The 24,084-nt window shown below is 40.4% G+C and overlaps 1 protein-coding gene across 3 annotated transcripts; it reads right to left on the reverse strand.

The window, feature by feature from the left end:
• Nucleotides 1-1,062: 1,062 nt before the first annotated feature.
• Nucleotides 1,063-24,084, reverse strand: clstn3 (calsyntenin 3). 3 transcript variants are annotated; one of them, XM_017481855.3, is made up of 19 exons: nucleotides 23,756-24,083; nucleotides 22,556-22,622; nucleotides 21,140-21,262; nucleotides 20,064-20,274; nucleotides 19,602-19,810; nucleotides 18,257-18,406; nucleotides 17,155-17,340; nucleotides 16,729-17,016; nucleotides 13,659-13,771; nucleotides 12,382-12,541; nucleotides 11,307-11,366; nucleotides 10,079-10,227; nucleotides 9,683-9,831; nucleotides 5,007-5,233; nucleotides 3,806-3,967; nucleotides 3,383-3,528; nucleotides 3,094-3,229; nucleotides 2,793-2,977; nucleotides 1,063-2,694 (listed from the first exon to the last, which is right to left on the reverse strand). In XM_017481855.3, exons 2-19 carry the CDS (start codon nucleotides 22,620-22,622, stop codon nucleotides 2,545-2,547), a joined length of 2,871 nt encoding a protein of 956 aa, XP_017337344.1. In that variant the 5' UTR covers nucleotides 23,756-24,083; the 3' UTR covers nucleotides 1,063-2,544. The 3 variants fall into 3 exon arrangements, with proteins under 3 accessions (XP_017337344.1, XP_017337354.1, XP_017337362.1); XM_017481865.3 differs by lacking the exon at nucleotides 11,307-11,366 and having other exon boundaries at nucleotides 23,756-24,084; XM_017481873.3 differs by lacking the exon at nucleotides 22,556-22,622.

Genomic DNA, 24,084 nt, shown 5'->3' on the forward strand with positions numbered 1-24,084 from the left:
AATGCTTAAGGGTTGCGTTCAAATGCTGTGACAATGAATCCCAGCTTCCTATCTAGCTACAGTGTGCAATATACACTAACCGGCCACTTTATTAGGATCACATGTGAACCTGCTCATCCATGCAGTTGTCAGTTATCTTTAGAAACAATGCAAATACAGGTCAAAAGCTGTTCATATCAAACATCAAAACAGTGGGTGGGTGTAATCTCACTGACTTTGGCATGGTTGTTGGTGCCAGAAGGGTTGGGTTTAGTAGTTCAGAAATGGCTGATCACCAGGGATCTTCATGCCCGGCAGTTTACACAGAATGATGCAAAAAACATAACAACAACAACAACAACAACAACAACAAAACACTCAACAAGGGTTGAGATGCCATAAATAACCACTCTTTACAGCCACTATGAGCAGAAAAGCATCTCAGAACGTACAACACGCCAAACCTTGAGTTAGAAGACCATGTCAAGTTACAATCTGTCAGCCAAGAACTGACATCTGAGCCTACTGTACATTGGGTACAAGCTCACAGGTCTGATGAATTTCAATTCTTGCTGAGGCACTCTGATGGTAGGGTCCGAGTTTAACAACAACAGCATGAATCCATAGACCCAATGTGCCTCGTATCAACAGTCCAGGCTGATGGAGGTTGTGTAATGGTGTGTGGAATATTTTCTTGGCACACTTCGGCCCCTTAATTCCAACTGAGCATTGTTTGAATGCCACAGACTGTCTGAGTACTGTTGCCGACCATGTGCATCAATCTATGGCCACAATTGATTGATAATGCACCATGTCACAAAGCAAAAGTCATCTCAAAGTGGTTCCATAAACATGACACTGGGATTTAGTATACTTAACTGGCCTTCCCAGACACCAGATCTGAATCTAGTAGAGCTCCTTTGAGATTTGGTAGAACAGGGTATTCACAGTATGAATGTGCAGCTGACAAATCTGCAGCAATTCTGTGATGTCAACATGTCATTCCTGAGCCAGTATTTAGTGTGCTGTTCCTAATAAAGTGAATCTATTGTTTAGGACCTTAATTCATCACCAACACATCTCTGACGTCATCTGAGTGTTTTTATTATGAACTTTTCAACATAACGTCCTCTTCAGATGGTTATCAATAACAATCAGTTGACAATCCATGTTACTGCATCAATAATAATAAATACAGATAAATGTTCCAGTAGTGACCATAGTAACGGCATATAATAACGCAATTCGTTCCATTCTTCATTTCACATTGAAAAACAACAGGCTTTTATTAAGAGACGGGATTTGCACTGTACACTGACACAGACAGAAGAGTAAACACACAGGAGAGCATGTGAGCAGAGGGGGGTTGGGAGAGAAGAGTTGGGAAGAGACATGGCTGCATATTCAGAAAACAAAAAGCAGCAGCAGAATTAAATGCTGTGATATGGATGAAGGTAAGGATGGAAAAGTCGTGAAAAGAGTTCACGAATTTAAACATAATGTGGCTTCTGCGTTACTGAGATTCAAATGTTAAATTTGAATTTACACAATTAGACTCACAAATAAATAGACACTCATCAAGCCAATCATGATCATTATTATTACTAATACTATTATCATCATCATCCTCGTCATCATCACTATATACGGTCAACATTTGTAATTATTACAGAGATAAATAGAAATAGAAAATAACAGCTAGCCCATCTCAAAGTGCGAAGACAATGTGTATTGAGGGGGGGAATGGAACAAACACAAAAAAGTAATAATAATAATAATAATAATAATAATAATAATAATAATAGTAGTAGTAGTAGTAATTTGTATTTCTATACATTTAAATACAATCAAAACTGCCAAGGATGAGCTATCACTCTGATGGGAGTAGTGCTGTAACAGACTTACAACATGAGTGTGTTTTTACGAGAAGTCGTTCCTTGCAATTGCTGAGAGAAAAAGGACTGGTTACCTGCATATAGCTTATATTAATATCCACACACTCATTCTCTACAACAGTGTATTTGTACAGGAATGTTTTGAGAATAGAAAGAAAAGACAAACTGATTTTAAACTGTACATTATGTGAATGACAAGAGCCAGACTATGGCTGTGGTACTGTAAAAATATGATTAACTTGTAACCTTAACTTCACTGTACTTGACTGTAAGTGACCGATTTCTACAGTAATGAAAATCACGGAGCTTACATTCGTCTGTAATAATACCCGGTGCTTGATACAGTGCAATGATCACATTCACTGAAGGTCATTTTTAAACATCATTGTGCCATACATACATATTTTATAGAGTCTTGAGTGAAATGTGGACTAAGCACTGAACCTTGGCGTGAGATGCTATGCATTGTGCATTGCATGTGTGTGCGTGTGTGTGTGTGTGTGTTTAAGTGTGTGTGGGCATACATTCCAGAGACAATGCATTCACAAAGGCTGATACAAATACATTTATGTTGTGTGAATATATGCAAGTGTGTGGGTCTTATGTTTCATGTTTGTGGGTTTTATCATGGTTTTAAGATTTCATGAGCGTGGCCGTTTATATGCTCGACTTAGTAGCGACGGGGGACGGAATCTCTTCCCTCTTTCTTAATGATGATTCGCTGGTCGTCGGCTGAGTCATCAGGTGACTCAACCACTTCCTCTTCGTCATCGCCTTCCCCCTCTGTATCTGCGGCAATGCCCATGCGGTTCTCATACGACTGATGGGGTTTGAGAAAGAAAAAGGACATGCACTGATTACACAACAGGCCACTTGAGCTATTCAGTCAATTTTAAGTGTGCGCCTGGTCACACTCACCTCCATGGGGTTGACGATAATAGTAAGGGCTGAATCGTCCCATTGGCTGCTGCTCTCTTTGCCAGCTCCTCTGGCTCCCTCTCCACGGCGATGGATGGAGCGGATGCGGAACACGCCGAGGATTACCATGACGACCAAGAACCCCACGCACACCATGATGATGACAGTGGCAGCCCCGGGAACAACTGCAGGAGAGAAGAATTAGGAAATTTCAGAGAACGTGCAGTGTGGGCACTAGGTGCCTGACTGTTGCGCATTGCAGTGCGTGTCAAGTAGGTGATTTTGATGAGTCACTGTGTACCAGAGTTGCGGTGTGGGTTTGGCAGGGTGTGTCCGCTGAGCTCTCCCGCATGATGAGAAGGATGGAGAAACTGTTGCTGAGAGGCCAAGAGGTGTGATGGGTGATGCAGACTGTCCAAAGAGTGCAGGAAATTGACCTAGGATGAATACAGAACGAAGGATGAAAGGCCTATAATTTGGCAATCGATCTTTTTTTATCAATGTGCATAGAGATGTTTAGCTCATGTGTAAATGCTAGGTGAAGGAAATGTTAGTTATTTATAATAATTTTGAAGTGGTGCTTTTGGTACCTCCAGTGTGAGCTCATTACTCGTGTACCGTCCGTTCATTTCTGAACACGACAGCCTGAATCTCCTCTCGAAGCGGGCAGAGCCTTTTGCTAATCGGTAACGAACAGAACGCAGGATGTCCTCATACACTGAAATGGACTCCGCCCCTAGAAATGCAAATGGTAGAATTAAAAAGAAAAAAGGTGCATTTGATAGAGCTTGACAGAAGATTTCCAGCATTGTATAGGCAAACTGCCAAGACATGACAAACTGTGCGTTGCTTGACCTACATGGCATTTTATTCATTGAGTAATTCCATTTCAGGCAGCTATAGCATCATAAAACATTATCCAATATAAAAATAAATCTAGAGAATATTTAAATGTGTCGAAAAATGACATTGAAATATCCGCATTGGCTCTAATATATATAAAAGGAAATCACCTGTGATGGCAATGTAGGCTGTTGTATTGATGATGTCCAGTCCTTTCTCTTTTAGTGCCTCCACGTCAACCAGAAGCTCCTCCTTCTCTGGGTTTAGCTCCTCCCCCAACGGCTGGACCTCACAGCCATCCAGAGTGTGGGCCACTGCGTCTGACATGAGAGCTGATTGAGACACAGAGAGCGCACACAATTAGTATAAATAAAATACTCGAAAACCACAAGACATAAAGCTCTTTATGCCATATATTGATTGAAATATCCACAGGGAAAACAAAGAGATAGTAATGAAGATAAAGAGCATAGAGCTGTCTATTCCTCTTGCCATGATCCTGCTACAATAAGCACGTAGGCCTACTGATGCTAGAGCACAATCAGTATGTTTACATGAACAACAATAATCCGATATTAACCCGATTAATACAATACTCTGATTAAGAAACTAGCATGTAAACAACGATGACCTTAATCTGGTTAAAGTCATACTCGAAGTAAACACAAATCGAATTAAGCCATGTGGAGTATTACTGTTTTAGTCGCATTATCGAAGTGCATTACAGACATTTACACACCTTAATCACACTATTAACGTCGTGTGGGAGTTTTCACCGTATTTTGCGACAAGACACATACACACACGGCAGTACTCAACCGTTTGATGGCAAACGAGAGCACGGCTGCGTTCCAAACCGCGTATTTACCTACTATATAGTAGGCGAAATACACATTTAGGTAAACATGGTAGGCAAATATGTGGTTTTGGACTCAGCCCACGGCCTCAAGCAGTCGTCTATTTGCACGTATAGCATGATAAATAATTAACTGCATTCGAAGCTTTCGTAAAATTAAAAATGCAAAACCCAAAACTGTATACGGTTCCATAACAAAGTATGTTGATACATGAAATTCTGGAGGGAACATCGGACGGTGTGGCAGCGTAATGACGTGTGCCATTAATCGATCTTTCTATAACACGTAAAACAGGAACATGAAAGGAATATTCTAAAAGCAACTCATGTAAACACCTTAATCAGAATATTGTCCTATTCAGAATGAGGACAATAATTAGATTACTGCTGTCCATGTAAATGTAGTCAATGACTCACTAATGGGTTTTGTCACCTGAGGTGTTTAGCGTAATGGTTAAGTGAAAAAAATTGTGAGGGGTTTTGTGGGAAATTTTTCAAGTGCTGAGTTTCCTCACCCCCTCCTTCCATGTCCTGGGCGGCGGTGTTCACAGCGTGAGAGAGGGAACAGGCGATGCGGAGTTCAGGGAACAGAGGCACACCACGCGCAGCCTCAAACTCGGGGGCGGGCCGGGCCAGATGAGGCCCGACACCCGAGAGAGAGATCTGAGGAGCGTCAGGCTGAAGCACGACCAGATAACCTTCCAGCTGCCGCAGAGAGAGACAGCCTTCCTCACTAAAGCACCTGTACAGAGAGGGCGAGAGAGGGTACGCTAGTGTATATGAAATACATTTTATTTCAAATCCCAAAACACAAATATTTAATCTATTGCCACCAAAAACTCTGACCTTCATTAAATTAATCCGAATCAGAATCATATTATCCGCCATATACATTTAGATCCATTTGGAATTTTTCTTGTTGTTTGGCAGTCTTGGATAAGTTACTTAAAAAAAAAAATGAATACATAAATAATTACTAATGACCAATTACATCATTAACATTGTATTTAAATCACTGACTAATTCCTCTGTCTGAACGGTAACTGCATTACACATTACTAATTACTTCTTAAAATCTGTATAAACTGTATTAAAATATAAATGAAACTCTTCTTAGAATTCTTAATTTGAGACAAATATGGAATAGTTTCGCCTATTTTAATATAGCTTTATTAAACCATATTTAATACAAAAACATACACAAATGAAATAGAAATATAAACTGAAATATTTATTTCAAAATATTAACCCAAAGTAATTGGTATATTTCCATTTAACAAAACAGCCACTCGTTTCTGGACATCCTTCAACTTGAGCGACTTCACAGCCACGAACTTACACACTAGCTAACGAATTTAAACGGGCCGAGTTAAATCAGAACACAAATTTTATCTTTAGATGATAACTTTAGATTTTAAATTCAATAATGTTTTATATAGGAGTTGTTGAATATCTCTACAATATGCAATACAAGTAAATCATAAGTAACTGTAATTAAACGACCTAAAAATGAAGAGGAATCTCTCACTTAATTTAATAAAGTAAAGTAATTTAAGAGCAATGTGTTACAGCCAACACTGGTATTTGATCACAACACGGTACATTCAACACACACATCTCCTACAAAACACCACCATTACCATCCTAATATTACCATCTTAATTACTTTAGTAAGTTGCTCTGGATAAGCGCGTCTGCCAAATGCCATAAATGTACATGTAAATGTGTAATATACAAATATTACACCTTAAGTGGAAATGGTAGGCTCAGTTTTAATTTACATTACAGCGGAGGTAGAAATAGTAGCTGGATGTAGTACAGAGTGCATTAATCGGAGAGGAACAAAATGTGATCCATGCATCCATCTATCCATTTTCTATACCACTTATCCTTCAGGGTCGCAAGGAACCTGGGGCACAAGGCAGGGTACACCCTGGACAGGGTGCCAATCCATCGCAAGGCACAATCACATACACACACCCATTAATACACTACAGACACTTTGAACACACCAATCAGCCTACCATGCATGTCTTTGGACCGGGGGAGGAAACCGAAGTACCTGGAGGAAACCCCCGAAGCATGGGGAGAACGTGCAAACTCTGCACACACAGGACAGCAGTGGGAATTGAACCCCCGACCCTGGAGGTGTGAGGCAAACGTGCTAACCACTAAGCCTATATATATTATATATATTATATATATATATATATATATATATATATATATATATATATATATATATATATATATATATATATATATATATATATATATATATATATATATATATATTTTTTAAATAAATAGTAGTATTTATTAATAATATTTAAAATAATAATATTTGTAATAACTTGCAAACTAATTAAAAGGAATAAAAACCCCAAATAAACAAATAATAATAATAATTATTATTATTATAACAACAACAACAACAACAACAACAAGCAAGTGTCTATTGTTGGAACCAAGAATAGAATTATTCATAAAAACATTTAGTGCAAGATTTCTTGTTACAGCACACAGAGTTAAGATGGATTGGAGTGATTACTGAATGCTGCCTAGCCAGCCTCGTGAATAACTGCCAGTGGAAAGACACCGTTTCGATGACGTGTAGCTTGCATTAGCAGCGTGTGGAATCGCTTTCCTGATGGTAGTTTTTGGAATAGGTAAGAAGCAGTGTGCGAGGAAACGATGATTTTCCTGCTCAGCCTCTTTGTCCTAGCGATGTACAGGTCTTCACGTGGTGACACACTGCAGCCGATGATTTTCTCAGCACTCTTGGATAGTCTTAGATACTGCGCTAGAGCATGCTCTTTTCTCTAGAGGAGGCCACACCAAACCAGACAGCAGATGTAAGGATGCTTACTATAGTGGCAGTATAGAATAGCACCAGTATAGCTTTGGGTAGATGGAACTTTGCTGCAAGAACTGCCGTAAGAAATACATCCTTTATTGAGCTTTCGTGTTGACGGATGATGTATGCATCTCCCATTTGAGATCCTGAATGATGGCAGTTCCCAGAAACTTGAACGAAGCGACAGTGCTCACTAATGAATTATTAAGGATGAGTGGGGAGGGGGAAGGGGAAAATGTGCGTCTCCTGAAGTCGATGTGGTTTAACGAGCGTTGAGCTCAAGGTTGTTCCGGCTACACCAGAAAGCTAGTTGATGAACCTCCTGGTAGTACTTTGAGACAAATCACAGTAATGTCATCGGCAAATTAAGCAAATTATAATAGTCCCTGGTGTGACTCACAAGGTGGAGTGTATAACGCACGAGGCTTTTCTTATTCTGCTGTTAGGCCCCTGGCAATATCATGCATCCTAGGTGAACGGATCAAGTGGACACGCCAAGTACAGGTGTGAACAGGGTCAAATGCGTCTTTGAGATCCGATCACTCAAAGCACATTCGGAGGTGGTCTGGGACACGTATGGCAAGATCACATTTGTAGCGTGAAAGCAAGAGAGCGACGAAGGAGCATTGCGAGACTGTTTGGATATCGCGCTGAATGGTAGCCCTCTCTGCCACTAGGCTAAAGGATAAAAGGTAACTAACAGCTACAGATGTGCCCAAATTATTGCATACCCCTTGCACAATCTGCTAAATCTTACTGTTAAAAAATGAGGGATGATAAAAATCCCATGTTGTTGTTGTTTATTTAGTTCTGTACTGAATAAGCTATTTCACATAACAGATGTTTACATATAGTCCACAAGACAAGATAAAAAGTGAATTCATTAAAAAAAATTACCCTGTTCAAAAGTATACATACCCTTGATTCTTAATACTGTGTGTCATTACCTGGATCATCCATGACTGTGTTTATGTTTTGTGAGAGTTGTTCATGAGTCCCCTTGTTTGTCCTGAGCAGTTAAACTGCCCATTGTTCTTCAGAAAAATCCCCCAGGTCCTGCACATTCTTTGCTTTTCCAGCATATTTGACCCCTTTCCTACAGCGGCTATATGATCTTGAGATCCATCTTTTCAAACCGAAGACAACTGAGGGACTCGTACACAACTATTACAAAGTGCAAACATTCACGTATAAACTTTTGAACGGATGATCGGTGTAAATTGTTAGTATTTTGTCTTCTGGGAGATATGTAATTATCTTATTTAACATCTGAAGGGTAGTACTAAATGAAATGATCTACAAAGATAAACAAAATAATACATTTACACTGATCATCCTGTTCAATAGTTTACAAATGATCGGATCACTCGTCTCACGTGTTAATGCCAGGTGTGAACGGGGATGTAGCTAGTAGCCGTCAGAGCTACTAAATGTGTTTTTGCATCCTGCATTCTCCACTACCGAATATCAACTTCCCAATCGCTGATTTCTTTAGACTGGATTAAATCTAACTCACTGCATCAGTACTTGTCGATTCTTTTAATGGATCTGCCGTATCAGTTTTCCTGCTTCTTTTGATGCAGGGTGAGTTCATTGTTTCACATTTCTCCATAGAGAGAACCATTCGATTAGATCTCCTTTTTCAGTTTCTAAAGAAAGACATTAACTGAACCCACTCCATTGTGAAGCCTAATTGAATGGAAAACTCAAATTAGGTGTAAAAAAAATGGAATGTTGATGCATAAATTAGACCACACTTTCAGTGGACTAAAGAAAAGAAAAAATTCCAGAAAATACATTTCATGTATTTCAAAGATGAACCCTAAAACAAATACTAAAACATGACCTGTATTTGTACTTACCAACATCAACCATTTTCAAGAGGATTTTAAGTGTATACTTAATCCAAACCTCAGTAGCTTGGACATAAGGTTGAAAGTTCAGGAAGTAAAAGATCTCTGACTATAATAAATAGTCAAAATATTATTGTGCACATTATAATAACAGGCCTTATACTTAATAGATTATGTTCAATAGAAATTAAATCTGTGTTGAGGGAGTCTGTGGAATGTATTTGAAAGTAAATGGTGTCCCGGGCTTTTTTCTATTATATTAAAGAATATTATTTGTTACTAATATGAATTATTCGGTAACTCAAGTGAAACTAAAAGGACTAGTGAAACTTGACTGGCCAACAAGGTTCTGGAAGTTTAAGTGGTCTAGGAAGGTGATTAACAACAATTTCCTGCTTTCAACAACTACATTTCATAGAGTTAAAATTTGCACTTCCTGTAATAGACACTCACACACTTGAATGTGTGCAGGTGGATTTACCTGAGAGATGTACTGAGTTTGAGAGGACGCACTCCAGGTGTGGCAAACCGCAGAGAGTTTCTGTAAGTCACCTGCTGAACTGCTCGGTTAAAGCTCTCGATATCGTCTCCCTCCAACACCAGCACTGACTGACTGGGGTTCACGTGAACCTGAGGAAACATGAGCATTGCAATGTAGGGGCAAAGTAGTTCAGTATTTTTAAGAAGAGCAACACTATGACAACTGAACAGTCACTTTACTTGCTTTAATTCCTGCATAAAATATTAACCGTTTATAAAAACAAAACAAACATTAAACGTTGCATAGATGGTGTACAAACAATTTGGACTTAAAAGTAAAGTATAAAGAGAGCGAACAAAGGGAGTGCAAAGTGGTCATAGTGTTCTGTCATAATACCTTCATGCCAGAGCCAAGGCTCTCGAGATCTCCAAAATCCAGACCCTCCCTGCAGGCGTACAGACACTCCACCACACTGTGAGGCTCCACACTTCCTGGTCGCACTGTTACACCCGACAACAAGCCACGGTAACCACCCACAAACCTCCCTGAAGGTTGTGAGGAGACAGCAAAAAGACATACAAGATGTTGAATCTGTGATCTGTGGACTCGTCAGGGGAAAAAAATTATGAAGCCATATTTAAATATTCAGTGCTTAATATATGTTAAATGATATATATTTAAATTATATATATATATATATATATATATATAAAAAAAGCACTGAATGAGATTTTGCGAGCACAGAAACTCCGCAATATTCAGAGGAGCTTGCGATTTTTTCAAAATTACAGCAGATTTTCTGCAGATTTGGACCATGACGCACCATGTGACATCACAATGCGCATTCAGCCAAAGCCCTTTCGATTCATGTACGTCGAACACGAGTACAGCTAAAAGGTCTCAATTACCAACAAACATCACTGCAAAAGACCATGCAAAACAATTTCGTCCAATTGCAATTTCAACAATTCAAGTAGTTTTCCGCAAAAATACAAACAACAAAAAATAAACCCACACAATACTCCGAGAGTCGCATCACAAATCTTTTAAAAAGCCGCAGCAAAATCAAGCATTTTCGGCCGTAACGATCACAAAAAAACCCTCTGCGAAATCTTTTACGGACTGAAAAATGTATGACGTGACTGCCATTAGCTACGAAATGAAAAATCTGTAACTAAGCTCAGTGTTAGCAAACGACCAACATTCTCGTTCCGTAATATTTCTATTGAACAAACCGTCTTCAGCAAACCCTCACTGCAAGACAGTCTGCTAGAATCTCTTTACAAGAACAAATAAATCAGTGTTGTAAGAGAACAGAGGCTTAACCTGCACATTTTGGTAAAAGTGAACTGCTATTTTTCTCAGGCTCTTAACCATACCATCTGTGAAATAATAAGCACTTAAAGTAGTGATTGTTGGATGGCCTGTGTTGACCTCCTATTGCCCACAGTGATTCCTAGCTGTAGAGGAAAAGAAACCTACCTCTCTCTTTCTCTCTTTTTCTCTCTCTCTCTCTCTCTCTCTCTCTCTCTCTCTCTCTCTCTCTCTCTCTCTCTCTCTCTCTCTCTCTCTCTCTCTCACACACACACACACACACCCATCTACTTAAGAGCTCACAACTCACTTGTGTCCTTGCCTTCAGGGATGCTGTTGTTAAGAATATCTTTCTGCTTGCTCTCTGGCTCTAAAGAAAGTGAGAGATGGAGGAACAGGGGAAAGGCAGAAATGTGTGTGTGTGGGGGGGGGGGAAATCATATAGAAATTATATAGTGTAAATCCAGTCTATGAATCACAGCACAAAAGTGAAGCATCAGTGCTGATGGATCTGATTAACACACACGGCAGCATAGAAAAGGAAAACAGCAGCAGGAGATTAAAAGCCTGGCTGGGCATCTGTTCTGTTTTGCTGAATAATAAATCAACTGAATGGTTTTAATATCAGACAGAAACTTACACACATTGCAATTAAAGAGAAAAAACACCAAGCTGTCATCAAGCTGCTGGAATGTTCCTAACTGGCTGTTTATTTCTGTTTAGCACTGACTGAGACACACACACAAACACACACAAAATTAAATTAACACACTTCAGTCAGTGAATTTTCACTTGGGACCACTATATCAACTTAACTTACAGTGGTGCTTCAAAGTTTGTGAACCCATTAATTTTCTATATTTCTGCATAAAATGTTATCTAGATCATCATCAGACTTACTTACACACACACACACACACACGTCCTAAAAGTAGACAAAGTGAACCCAATTAAAACACATGAGAAAAACATATTATACTCGGTCAATTATTTATTGAGAAAAATGAGCCAAAAGTACATGAACCGTTGCGTTCGGTATCTGGTGTGACTCCACTGTGCAGCTATTACTGCAAACGTAAACTAAACACTTCCGTAACTGTTGATCAGTCCTGTCCCAATTTTGTCTCATTTGTTTATCTGGGTTCCCTGTGTAAAAATCTGATAATGTTTTAGGTCATATTTATGCAGATATATAGAATATCCTAATGGGTACACAAACTTTCAAGCATCACTGTACTTGTCTCCGGGGACACTATGACTCTGCTTGTCCTTTTTTTTTTTTTTTTTTGGGAGGGGGGGGGGGGGGGGGGGGGGGGGGGGTATTTGTCTACTCACACACAGTTTCTGTCTTGCACTGTAGTTAGCAGTTGCTTTAGTACACATACCCCAACATGCTCCAATCACCAGCCTCTGATGTGGGGCCGGGTTAGGGATGGCACCATTGTCATGAATGAGTGCAGGGTCAAAGGTCACGCCATCTACGTACAGTGTGACAGAGGGGAATTGCACACTAAGAGATAAGTGATGCCACTCGCTGTCACACACCTGTGAGGAACAGAGGGCAAAAGGTCATCAGGGATCTTATACATTCCATACCAAACGAGTATGTACACCACCACCCATAATGTATATACACTACATGGTCATTCCATTTCAAGTGGTCCAATACAGGTTGCTTGATCATTTTGAATTTTTCAAAATGATTGAGTGATTACCTCTATCCATTTGCATTGCAAAATGGTTGGTTTAACTACGACGGCCATCTTTGTGTCATGGTACAAAACACGTTTGGGCTGTTTACGGAAACCTCAATATCTCGGCTCAGGATGGTCCTAGCTCCTTGGAACAAAAACTGATCTCTAGCGCACATTACGAGGTACATAAACATATATAAACATTTTGCACATTTTGTCCAATAGAAATGCTCAAGATTACTCACTCACAGTTCCACTTTTAGGGTCAATATATACTGGTAAGCGTTAAAGTTGCGATCTTAATTTTTTTATGAGGACTTGTTACTGTGAAATTTTCACAGTAACAAGTCATCTACAGTAGCATTCCGCTGTAAAAAAAAAAATTGAGTTTGCGATTCCACTGGTTACAGAGCCAGGGCTAGCAGAATTCTGGGGAAAAGCCTATTTTAGGGGCAAGGGTAAAGGTTGTTTATTTGTCACATACATATTACATACAGGTGATTTAATGTTGTGAAATGTTTTTCCTTAGTTACTCGTCCCACAGTGCAAAAACAGACCAACAATGACTAAAGTATACACACATATGTAATATAAGCATAACAAATAATAAAAATGAAGACTATTTTACAGTAATTATGTTTATGATTGACATACAAAAAGCTTATGCTTATAAATGATGTCTAAAATGTTACTACATTTGATATTGGAAAATAGAAATGGGGAAAAATTAAAAACGGTCAAGCAACCCACTTTACAATTATTGGACCACTTGAGATGGCCTGACCCTACAGACTATAACTAATGTCTCCGCATCTCATATTATGTAACTAATCAAAAATCGGCCAAAGAAATAAATACACAACCACACGAATAGAAAACTGTTTTTCAGGATCCCTGAATGATCCCTATATACAAATTTCTGCTTGTTAATATTTATGTTATATACAACATGAGTTTCTGTAATTTACCTGTTCAAGCTTCCAGAGGAATTTAACTGGCCGCGCAGCCGAGACATCCGGCCAGTAAAACAGAGACAGACGGCAGCCGTGCACGGACAGAGAGTAGTGTGAATATGAGTCATCTGTTAATAAATAAAAAACACACACAGTTTACTCATCAGTATCCGGCTTCACACTTACTTCATGGCATTCTATATTCATTTATGCACAATTTTCTTCCTAGCAGGTGACAGAAACCAGGGAAGGAAGAAGGCATGTCCTTTCAGATGATCAGTTACACAGCAGCTCAGTGTGTGTGTGTGTGTGTGTGTGTGTGTGTGAGTGAGCAAGGGAGAGAGAGAGACTCTTTCCTGTGACTCAGCTTAATAATGGTAGGAGGAGAACAGCGCTTTAGCTGGATAAGCCATTTCACAGGCCTCATGAATAACAAAGCGAACGCAAAATCTGAGAAAATTGCATGACATGAACATAGAAAAATAAGTTGGACAAAGGATGCATAGGATAACTGTCAGAATTATTAGTGCCCTTCAAGAGAATGGGCAACAGTGATTGTGTTGAATAAACTTTACAACCCACTTATCTTTCCTCTAACAAAACCTCATTGTCACAGTAAATTAGAGGCCATAACACAAAAAATCTGGAATGACTTCTCGGTTATGGGCGACTGCATACAAGAAAGAGAACCCAAACCCAGGCTGATGGATCACTAGGGCTTAGGGTCTGATTTGCAGCTTGCAGTCTAAAAGTTTTGTGAAGACGTCTGACAAATTTCCTTAAGTACTAGGATACTCAAGATAACGTCTGCCAGAAAGATAAGACAGACAGTTAGACAGATCAACACAGAAATGGGTGTGGCACACAAAACCAATGTTTTGCAGTGGCCATTTAAACCCTGTAATCTGTAGCAAAGATGGCAGTCCACATACTCAAACTCATATTTTTTATATATATATATATATATATATATATATATATATATATATATATATATATATATATATATATATATATATATATATATATATATATATATATAAAAATGTGTTATCATATATTCATTTTCGGGTTGACAATTTTCATTTCAGTGCTTGGCAAGATTTATTGTTTGGAATCAGTTACACTAAAATTTTAAATTGGTTTCAGATATCTACTTAATACACACTCACTGAGCACTTTATTAGGAACACCTGTACACCTACTCATTCATGCAGTTATCTAATCAGACAATCTTGTGGCAGCAGTGCAATGCATAAAATCATGCCGATAACGGGCCAGCAGCTTCGGGTAATAATCAACCATCAGAACGGGGGAAAATATGTGATCCAAGTGATTTTGATCGTGGCATGATTGTTGATGCCAGATGGGCTGGTCTGAGTATTTCTATAACTGCTGATCTCCTGGGATTTCCACACACACAACAGTCTCTAGAGTGTACACAGAATGATGCAATAAAGAAACATCCAGTGTACAAATGGCAACCCTTTATATCATATTTTATGAAGTTACAAGCAGTTCCCAATTGACTCTTGTTGGATTTTACAACATATAAACAACAGGATATAGATATTGGTTAGCCATGATGAGCCTGGGTGGGGGGGCTGTTAATTGACTGTACTCTTTAATTTTGATTTTCTTTTCTACACTATGTATGCATGCATGTATAAAAAAATGAGTGGTATTATTTCTGTGACAGGAAGTATGTTTTCTTTCTCAGTAAAAATATTTTTTTGGGAAAATTTTATATATATATATATATATATATATATATATATATATATATATATATATATATATATATATATATATATATATATATATATATATATAAGCATCCAGTTCTGCAGACGGAAATGCCTTGTTGATGAGAGGTTATGGGAGAATGACCAGACTGGTTCGAGCTGACAGAAAGGCTACAATAATTCCGATGATCACTCTGTACAGTCGTGTTGAGCAGAAAAGCATCTCAGAATGCACAAGTTGAACCTTGAGGCAGATGGGCTACAACAGCAAAAGAGCATATCGGGTTCCACTTCAGTAAGCCAAGAACAGAAAGCTGAGGCTGCAGAGGGCACTGGCTCACTAAAACTGGACAGTTGAAGACTGGAAAAATGTAGCCAGGTCTGATGAACCTGGATTTCTGCTAATGCACACAGATGATAGGGTCAGAATTTGGCACAACAGCATGAAACCAAGGACTCAACCAGTCAACAGTCCAGGCTGGTGGCGGTGGTGTAATGGTGTGGGGAATGTTTTCTTGGCACATTTTGGGCCCGTTGATATCAATCAATCATCGCTTGAATGCCACAACCCATTTAAGTATTGTTGCTGACCATGTACATGCCACATACCAACATAGCCACAATTTACCATTTTATAATGGCTACTCCCAGCATGATAATGCACCATGTCAAAAAAGCAAAATTAATTACAAACTGAAGCAAAATTAATCACTGAAGAACACTGAACACCAAGAACATTGAAAACCTTCAATGTTCTTGGTGTTCAGTGTTCTTCAGTGATGTTCCCAGTCACTGGATCTGAATCCAGTAGAACACCTCTGGGATGAGGTAGAACGGGAGATTCGCAGCATGAATGTGCACCTAAAAAATCTGCAGGAATTGTGTGATATAATCACATCAACATGGACCAGAATCTCAAAGGAGTGTTTCAAACATCTTGTGGAATCCATGCTGTGAAGAACTGAGGCTGTTTGAGAGCAAAAGGAGGCTCTAGCCAGTATTAGTATGGTGCTCCTTATAAAGTGCTCAGTGAGTGCAAGTTTTAGGAAAACATTTAACGTTAAAAAAAAAACACTGTATTGCAAATAAAAATATACAGCATTCCTATACGGCATGTTTAAACTAAATATATATTATTTACATTAAATATATCTATGATTTTTTTTTCCACAATACAAAAAAATATTGCTCACTCATGTTACTTGTTTTGAATGACACTGTTGTTTATTTTCAGCAAGGGTATCAATAATTCTGGAGCTGACCATCATGTGTACACACATTAAAAATGACGACTCAGTAGACCTAATGAGAAAGATGAAGCGATTAGGAACACAACTGACCATTTTTCACAGTGCTGCACACAATTGTTTCCTCTTCTTTACGTGCTCCTCTTGCCTGATTGGCTGTTGGCTGAGTGCTGACCCCACCCCTTCGCATCCACAGCTGGAGGGTGAAGTGGTCTCCTGGAACTGTTGAGGTAACAGAGTCGGGAACCACGGCAACATGGGCGGAGCCGTTGAAAGAGAATACCAGAGACGAGTCAGAAGAGGGAAGGGTGGGCAGTGCAGCTGTCCAGTTTGCAGCGGGCGATGGAGGTGGGAGCAGGTCAACCTCACCCCTTACAGCACCTGGGCAAAACATATTTCATGTTATCATAACAAAATTTGTGAGAATTCCATAATTTCGTTAAATCCGCTAGTGCTAGTAATAACTCTGTACACAAGAATGGAAAACGAAAATGTATTCTTATAACAGCAGCTCCTCACCACAGAGCCTCCTTACAGACCGGTCAGAATAACTATCACGGTCACAGCCTTTCCCAATATGGCCAGTCTGAAGCTCCACAGTGGCCTGGATGTTCCACACAGTCTCTTCACAGGTCTCCAGGCGCAGGCTGGGGAAGAGGGGGATGCTTCCCGAACCAGGTGTGTACTCGACTCGCTTCGACCAGCCTGAGATAGGAGTACATTGCAAATACATTATACAGAATGAACAGGTGATGTGCTGGAAATAGAAAACGATAAGTAGAACCAGCTACATATGTTAAAATATACCAAACAAATATTTTTTCCCCCAGAGACAAAGGTAGGGTTCATATTTTTCTGTAATTATGAAATAAAATAAATAACCACACCCCACACACCCCAAGAACAAGAAAAAAAAAAAAAAAACCTTCTGGTTAAGCCCATGGCCACTTCAGGTTTAAATACAGCCCTAATATAAACCATAAAAAGCAAGGTCAAGGCTCCTCATTATGGGGAATTTGGTCATTAAAAGACATTAAAAACAAGACCTTATAACAAATAGTACTAAAAATACTTTTTTTTAAAGTCAATTTCTTTTTCTTACATCCATCCAGCCTATCCAACACAGGGTTGCGGGGAGCATACCCATTCACACATTACGCACAATTTGGAAATGCCAATCAGCCTACAGCGCATGTCTCTGGACTAGGGGAAGGAAACCAGAGTACCCGGAGGAAACCCCCGAAGCACGGGGAGAACATGCAAACTCCAGGCACACAGAGCAGCGGTGGGAATTGAAGTCCCAAACCTGGAGGTGTGAGGTGAACGTGCTAACCACTAAGCCTATATACATTTAATATATTTAATAAAAATAGTAGCCCCCTTGTAATGTTCTTTTTAATACTAATCAAACAAAACATTTTTTTAAACATTTTTTTCTTTTTAATAGACATTTTTAAAAGGCAAACAGTCAAGGTTCCGATCAATTATTTTCATGCAAATTTTGAATAAAAGAAAGAAGAAAAAAAAAGGCCTTGATGGCAATGGTAATAAAATCAGCATAATTCATTTGTTTGTTCTATCGAGGTAGACCATAATTTGGAGTAAAAATTTAACTCCGTACCAATCCAGCCAGGTTTGCAGGAAGGTTTCACGGTCACTATGACCTGGGCATCAGCCTGAGCTCGATTCTTCCCACAGTCAAACGCAGTCACCCAGAAGCTGTGAACACGCTGCTTTTTTGAGTCTAAAGGTTCAGTGTTCTTAATGTTTCCTGAGAGAGAGAGAGAGAGAGAGAGAGAGAGAGAGAGAGAGAGAGAGAGAGAGAGAGAGAGAGAGAGAGAGAGAGAGGTTACTCGCTGACACGCAAAGAATGTCACAAAGAGGCAGAAATCTGCAGGTTCTTTATTAAAACATTTCAACAATGTAACCAACAAAAGAAAGGCTGCATCAGCGGGGATTTATACATTCAGGCAAAAAGACTAAGATATGGATTGTACGTGCAAAACGAATAGTCTGAATAGTTCCAGAGACGCCAAATACAATTATTTAATCAAAGAAAATGTCTCTGAAAAGGTATAAAAACTCACACTTGCTCAAACAAAGAAATCCAAATGCAAGCACAGAAGAAGCATGTTGACAGAAAAGAGGTGAAAGGCAAAAAAAACGAGAGAGTAAGATGGCCGTGTAAACAGGGAGCAAGGGCATTCACCCAGTGGTGCCTGGTTCAGCCTGTCCCAAATTACCAGTCGAACCGCACACAGCCTGGCACAGAAATCTACAAGGTCATCACTAAAAAAAAAAAAAGCTATCAGCTCTCTCCCACTCTCTCTCACCTTCCCATGACCCTCTAATATTCTCTCTCCTCTCACATGTTCAACCTGCCTTCCGTGCTCGGTTCCTTCTCTCTTGGCTCTTATCACATTACAAAATGTCAGTTATTGATCTTCCGGGTTCTTCATCAGGACTGTGAGAAACGCTCATCTGCACTGCATGCATATCAAACCCAATCCTCAGTCTTACTTCAGCTTACAGGTTAAAATAAATAAATAAATAAATGTAAAAAATAAAAAAAAAGAGCTACTAATCACATCTACCTCAGATCTTTTACTAAGATAGTGCAAAATAAACAAAATAAATAAAAACAGACAGTATGACAAAAGCTGGATGCTAGGATAGAAGAAAGGAAAAAGGGAAAAAAAAGTGAGTAATGACAGCCTCAAGATATTCATTTTGCCTCATACAACACTGTAAGTAAACACACACAAACCCATAGACTATACTGAATATTTCATAAACTGTCTTGTATAATAATAAATTGCACGCCGTATATGGTCTATTATGAATTCCAATGATGTAAATGAGATGAAATCAAACAAAGTAGAGGAACACGACAAAGGGTGGAAATCTATCTTCAAAAAAGGTTTCCATGCAGAAAATACAGAAAGCCTGGGACTTGTAATTCTCACCATCGTTGTCGATTGCAAACGGGACGTTGGGCGTGATGATGTCGTAGAAACAGATCTGGCTGTACTGAGGTGAGCAGTCGGCGTCCAGAGCCTCCACGCGCACGATGCGATCAAAAAGGCGACCCTCGGGGACAGATGCCTCGTAACGCCGCTCGACGAACACCGGGGAGAACTCGTTCACGTCATTCACACGCACGTGCACCGTGGCCCTGTTGGAGGGGGAAAAGGAGAAATTAAGATGAATAGAGGTGTTGAGAAGGAGAAATAGAGACAGGGAGAATTCAGAGGACGAGTTTAAAAAGGTAAGACACACACACAATGGACAGAAATAGCTGACAATGGAACATTACCCCCCATGAGCTCTAAAACACGATGGTTGTACAGGTTTACAATCTGAGAGGTGTCTACACAAAACATCGGTCCTCTGAAGGCCTGATGTTTGGAGTACTGAGTTTCTCTTACTTGTGCGATTTCTTGCTGTTGGTGCCATCAGGTCCCTCTCCACAATCATAGGCCTGGATGGTAAAGCTGTGTTCCCTCTGGCTCTCGCAGTCCAATGGCTCTTTGGAGCGAACAAGGCCCTCGCCAGTGGAGCGGTCCAACACCACGGCCTCGAACTGAGCCGAACCAGAACCGCCTGGGCCGTTGTGCACTCGGAACCCACAGATCTCGCCTAAAGAACGAGAGAGAGATTGGAAGAAAGCTGATGAGGAGGAACGAAAAAGCCAAACCAAAGGAAAGTGCTATAGGAAGGGCAAGTGGAAATAGAATCTGGGTGGGGTAACAAGGAGGGAAGGATTCTTCTTCCCTCATCCAACATTGCAAACATTCTTCAAATACCACACACACACACAAATACAAATATTTATTATTATTATTATTATTAACAACAACTAGGAAATATTGTCAAATAAAAACAGAAGCCTAGAAAATTAAAGGTCAGAAATCGAAACCTAGAATTTCTCCCCACTATAATTCACAGCATCGTAATCCAGGCTAGAGGAGTGAAGCCACCTCCGGAAGCCTAAAGAGCTCAGTCGTGCATGAACGTGCCTCTGTGGATGCTGGGTCAGCCTGTGGAGAGAGCAGGCCAGGCACGCCTGATCTGTCCGTAAATTTTAAGCAATTTGTGTAAACACTGGTGTGTAATTACTTCCTGCTGCACTAAACCAACAGCCCTTTGCTCCAAACTGCCCCCGTGTTAAATCAACAGTAATCTTGTGAATTAACTCAACCTGTGTGTATACAAGCAATGACAGTGCAACAAAATTGACATAGCAGCTGCTACTGCATCCAGTTATGACAGCGGTATAAATCAATTTAGAAGATGTAATTATTTTATAGTTATTTTGAATAAAAAGCCCGTAGAACAGCTGACGGTTAAGGGATACAGAGCTGAGGTGTAAAGGTTACAGAGATGAACTGTAAAGGTTTCAGAGCTCATGCGTAAAGGTTACAGAGCTGATGCTTGACAGTCAAAGGGTGGCTCAAAACGATCAACTCTTGCTGACGTGTATCTCGGTGCTTGTATGCATTACCTGCATAGTGAAGAGGAGCATCTTTGTCCAGGGCAAACAGAGGTGGGTTCAGCAGGACAGTGTTGTCGTTCTCCATGACGATACCCTGATACTCGGTCTCGATCCATGGCTTGTGTTTATTGGCTGAGAGGAACGAAGAGAGGGACAAGGCGAGAGTGTGAGAGCATTTAGAATGTTCTGCATTTACGGATTTAAAAGAGACCATGGACATGAATCTCACGTATACACGTATATAATCAATCATTACCCAACCATACGGTATAGACACATACACACAAACATGCAGCCATGCAACTAACATACACAAACACAATACACAAACACAGGTTCATCGCTCGAACACAGTGAACGGCTCACGCAGATTTGATTTCCCCCTGAAAAGCACTTGAGCACACGCATCAGTCTGCAGCAGTGCTCCACTACACCTGCAGCCTCAGATATGTGAACACGAGCTGGCTGAATGAGTGCAAAAAAAACATGTCCTATGAAACCTATACGGGCAACTGCCACAATAAAAATGGAAAATACTCTTGCTGGGAGATACCACATACAAATCTGTGAGGCCAAAAGAATCAATCGAACTGCGTTAGGATGGCAATGTTTCGTGAACCGAATTTGCACTGCTGTAATAGACTGCTCAAGATGGCAGCATATACAGCATAATGCATATTCACAGCATGATTTAGCATTCTGCTCTGGCAGGACAGAGTGAGGATTTATCATGTGCAACTGCCGACCACTCCGCCGTGTCTCAACTCCCGTTTCTTTCGGGCTTTTCTCTCTGCCTCTCCCTCCGCCTTTCTTCCTCGTTGGCATTCCTAATGTAGCATTAATCTGAGCATCGGGCTTCTGGATTACTCTGCCGTTTACAGATCGAGACTTGAATTTCCAGCTGTTCTCGTGCGCACTGGCTCGCTCCACCACTCCCCACAGCCCATCTCTCTCTCTCTCTACTTATTTTTGCACCAGAGAAAATGCAGTAACGCTTTTGAACCCGTGTTTGGGCATCCTCTCCTCGCAGCCAGTCACAACAATGTAAAACAATGCTACGCTGCAATACTGAAATATGTTTGGCTTTGATGATTTTCAGTTGTCCATCCATCCGTTATCCATCTCTAGTAGTGGCACTTCCTAGTATTACTAATCGACTGGCCTATTCATTGACGTTCGCAGCATATGGATTAGCCCATAAATCAACGTCACAAAAAGCTCAACGAGCTCAGCTACGCCGTTTAAAGCTGATATGATGCACGTGATTCATTCAAGGGGTCAAGGGTTACAGCTGGCACGAAATGATTTTTTAAATGAGTTTTCGCGTCTCCACAACCGGTTGTCCATCGCATCGTGGTTTTGCAGGACAGCTGTCATTATTCAAATCACTCATAATCGACATGCAAAAGGATGGAGGCCACTGACCTTTGTTGCCATGGGCAACGGCAGTCAAGCAAAAGAGGAGAAAGGAGAGGAAACTCATTCCGGCCATCTGAGGGAGGAAGGGAGAGGAAGAAGGGAGGGGACATGGAAGAAGACATGCATTAAACTGACATATAAAGGCAGAAGCATGGACAGAGGAGCGCAAGTACAGAGAGAGAGAGAGAGAGAGAGAGAGAGAGAGAGAGAGAGAGAGAGAAAGACACACACACACATACATCCACGCCTGTATCACACACCGGGGTCTCATCCTCGTTAAACGTGCGTTTTATTGGTACTCGGTTGCTAGCTTTAAATAAAGTAACATGATCGATTGCTCAACACCAGCACCATGCTGGAGCTCTGTCAGGGTCCTCGATCTCGGCCTGTCTGTTCCAGAAATACACAAACTTTGCACGCTTTAATGTCAAATGAAATTCTGCTGGTTTAATGATGTGTCATTATAAACTGCATAAATCAGACACAATGTTAAACACAGGTGCTGCATGTGTGCAGTCTGACTGCTGACTCTATGGTAGTAGGATATATCCTCCAGCTACTGTAGACAACATTACATCATCATTTATATATCATATCATATCATAAACCATCTCTCATATGAACTGGCCTTAACCTCAACATCGAGCTATTCTCAACGGGTTCTCCTATAAATATCTTATATCAATATAAAGATATTTATAGCCTCATTTGAATCAAACCGTGTAGAAATCTTATGAAATACCATATTGGACCAGGACCCGCACTGTCCAGGCTCGTGCTCAGGTAAACACCTCCACACTGGCGTACTAATCTTACTCGGTATGATAGTATGCGGTCTTGGACGAGGCCGACAGCTGATACTGGCCATTTTGTGCGTCGTGTACGGCCAGAAAAAAACCTTACAAGTGATGCCAGAATGGTGTGTGTGTGTGTGTGTGTGTGTGTACCTCCAAAGCAGTGCCAAGGTTAAGGCTCGCTCTCCTACCTGAACGAAAACGCGACATTGAGCTGTTAATGGAAACGCGGAGCGTCGTAACCTTACACATGCGACATTTACTCAGCGATTATTAAGCAACTCCAAAGCCCCGTACAGCTGATACTGACAGTCTGATAGCAAAAGTAAGGAAGGTAGAAAGAGGAAGGGGAAAAAAAGGTAGAAAGATAAAATGAGCCGTTATTTGAAAATGATAGGAGATGCGACGTTACCGTGAGGTGCGAGTTGGTACCCGAGACAGCCTCCTCCTCAGCGCCTCCGACTCACTCTCACACACACTCTCTCTCACTCACTCAGTCAGTCAGTCAGTCACACACACACACACACACTCACTCACTCTCTCTCTCTCTCTCTGTCTCTCTCTCTCAACGCAGCGCTAACAGGTGCACTGAAATGTACTGAAAACCCTAAACTAGTGCGTGAAATTGGGACGTTAATGGATGCAGGTGCCTGCTTCCGGTGCACTAGTCATTATTTTCAGTAGGCTCAGTACGAGAAAGACAGGAAAAAAATTGTCTGAGTGATATAAGAGCGCCGCCAC

The sequence above is a fragment of the Ictalurus punctatus genome, chromosome 1, assembly GCF_001660625.3.
Source record: "Ictalurus punctatus breed USDA103 chromosome 1, Coco_2.0, whole genome shotgun sequence".
NCBI classification, from domain to species: Eukaryota; Metazoa; Chordata; class Actinopteri; order Siluriformes; family Ictaluridae; genus Ictalurus; species Ictalurus punctatus.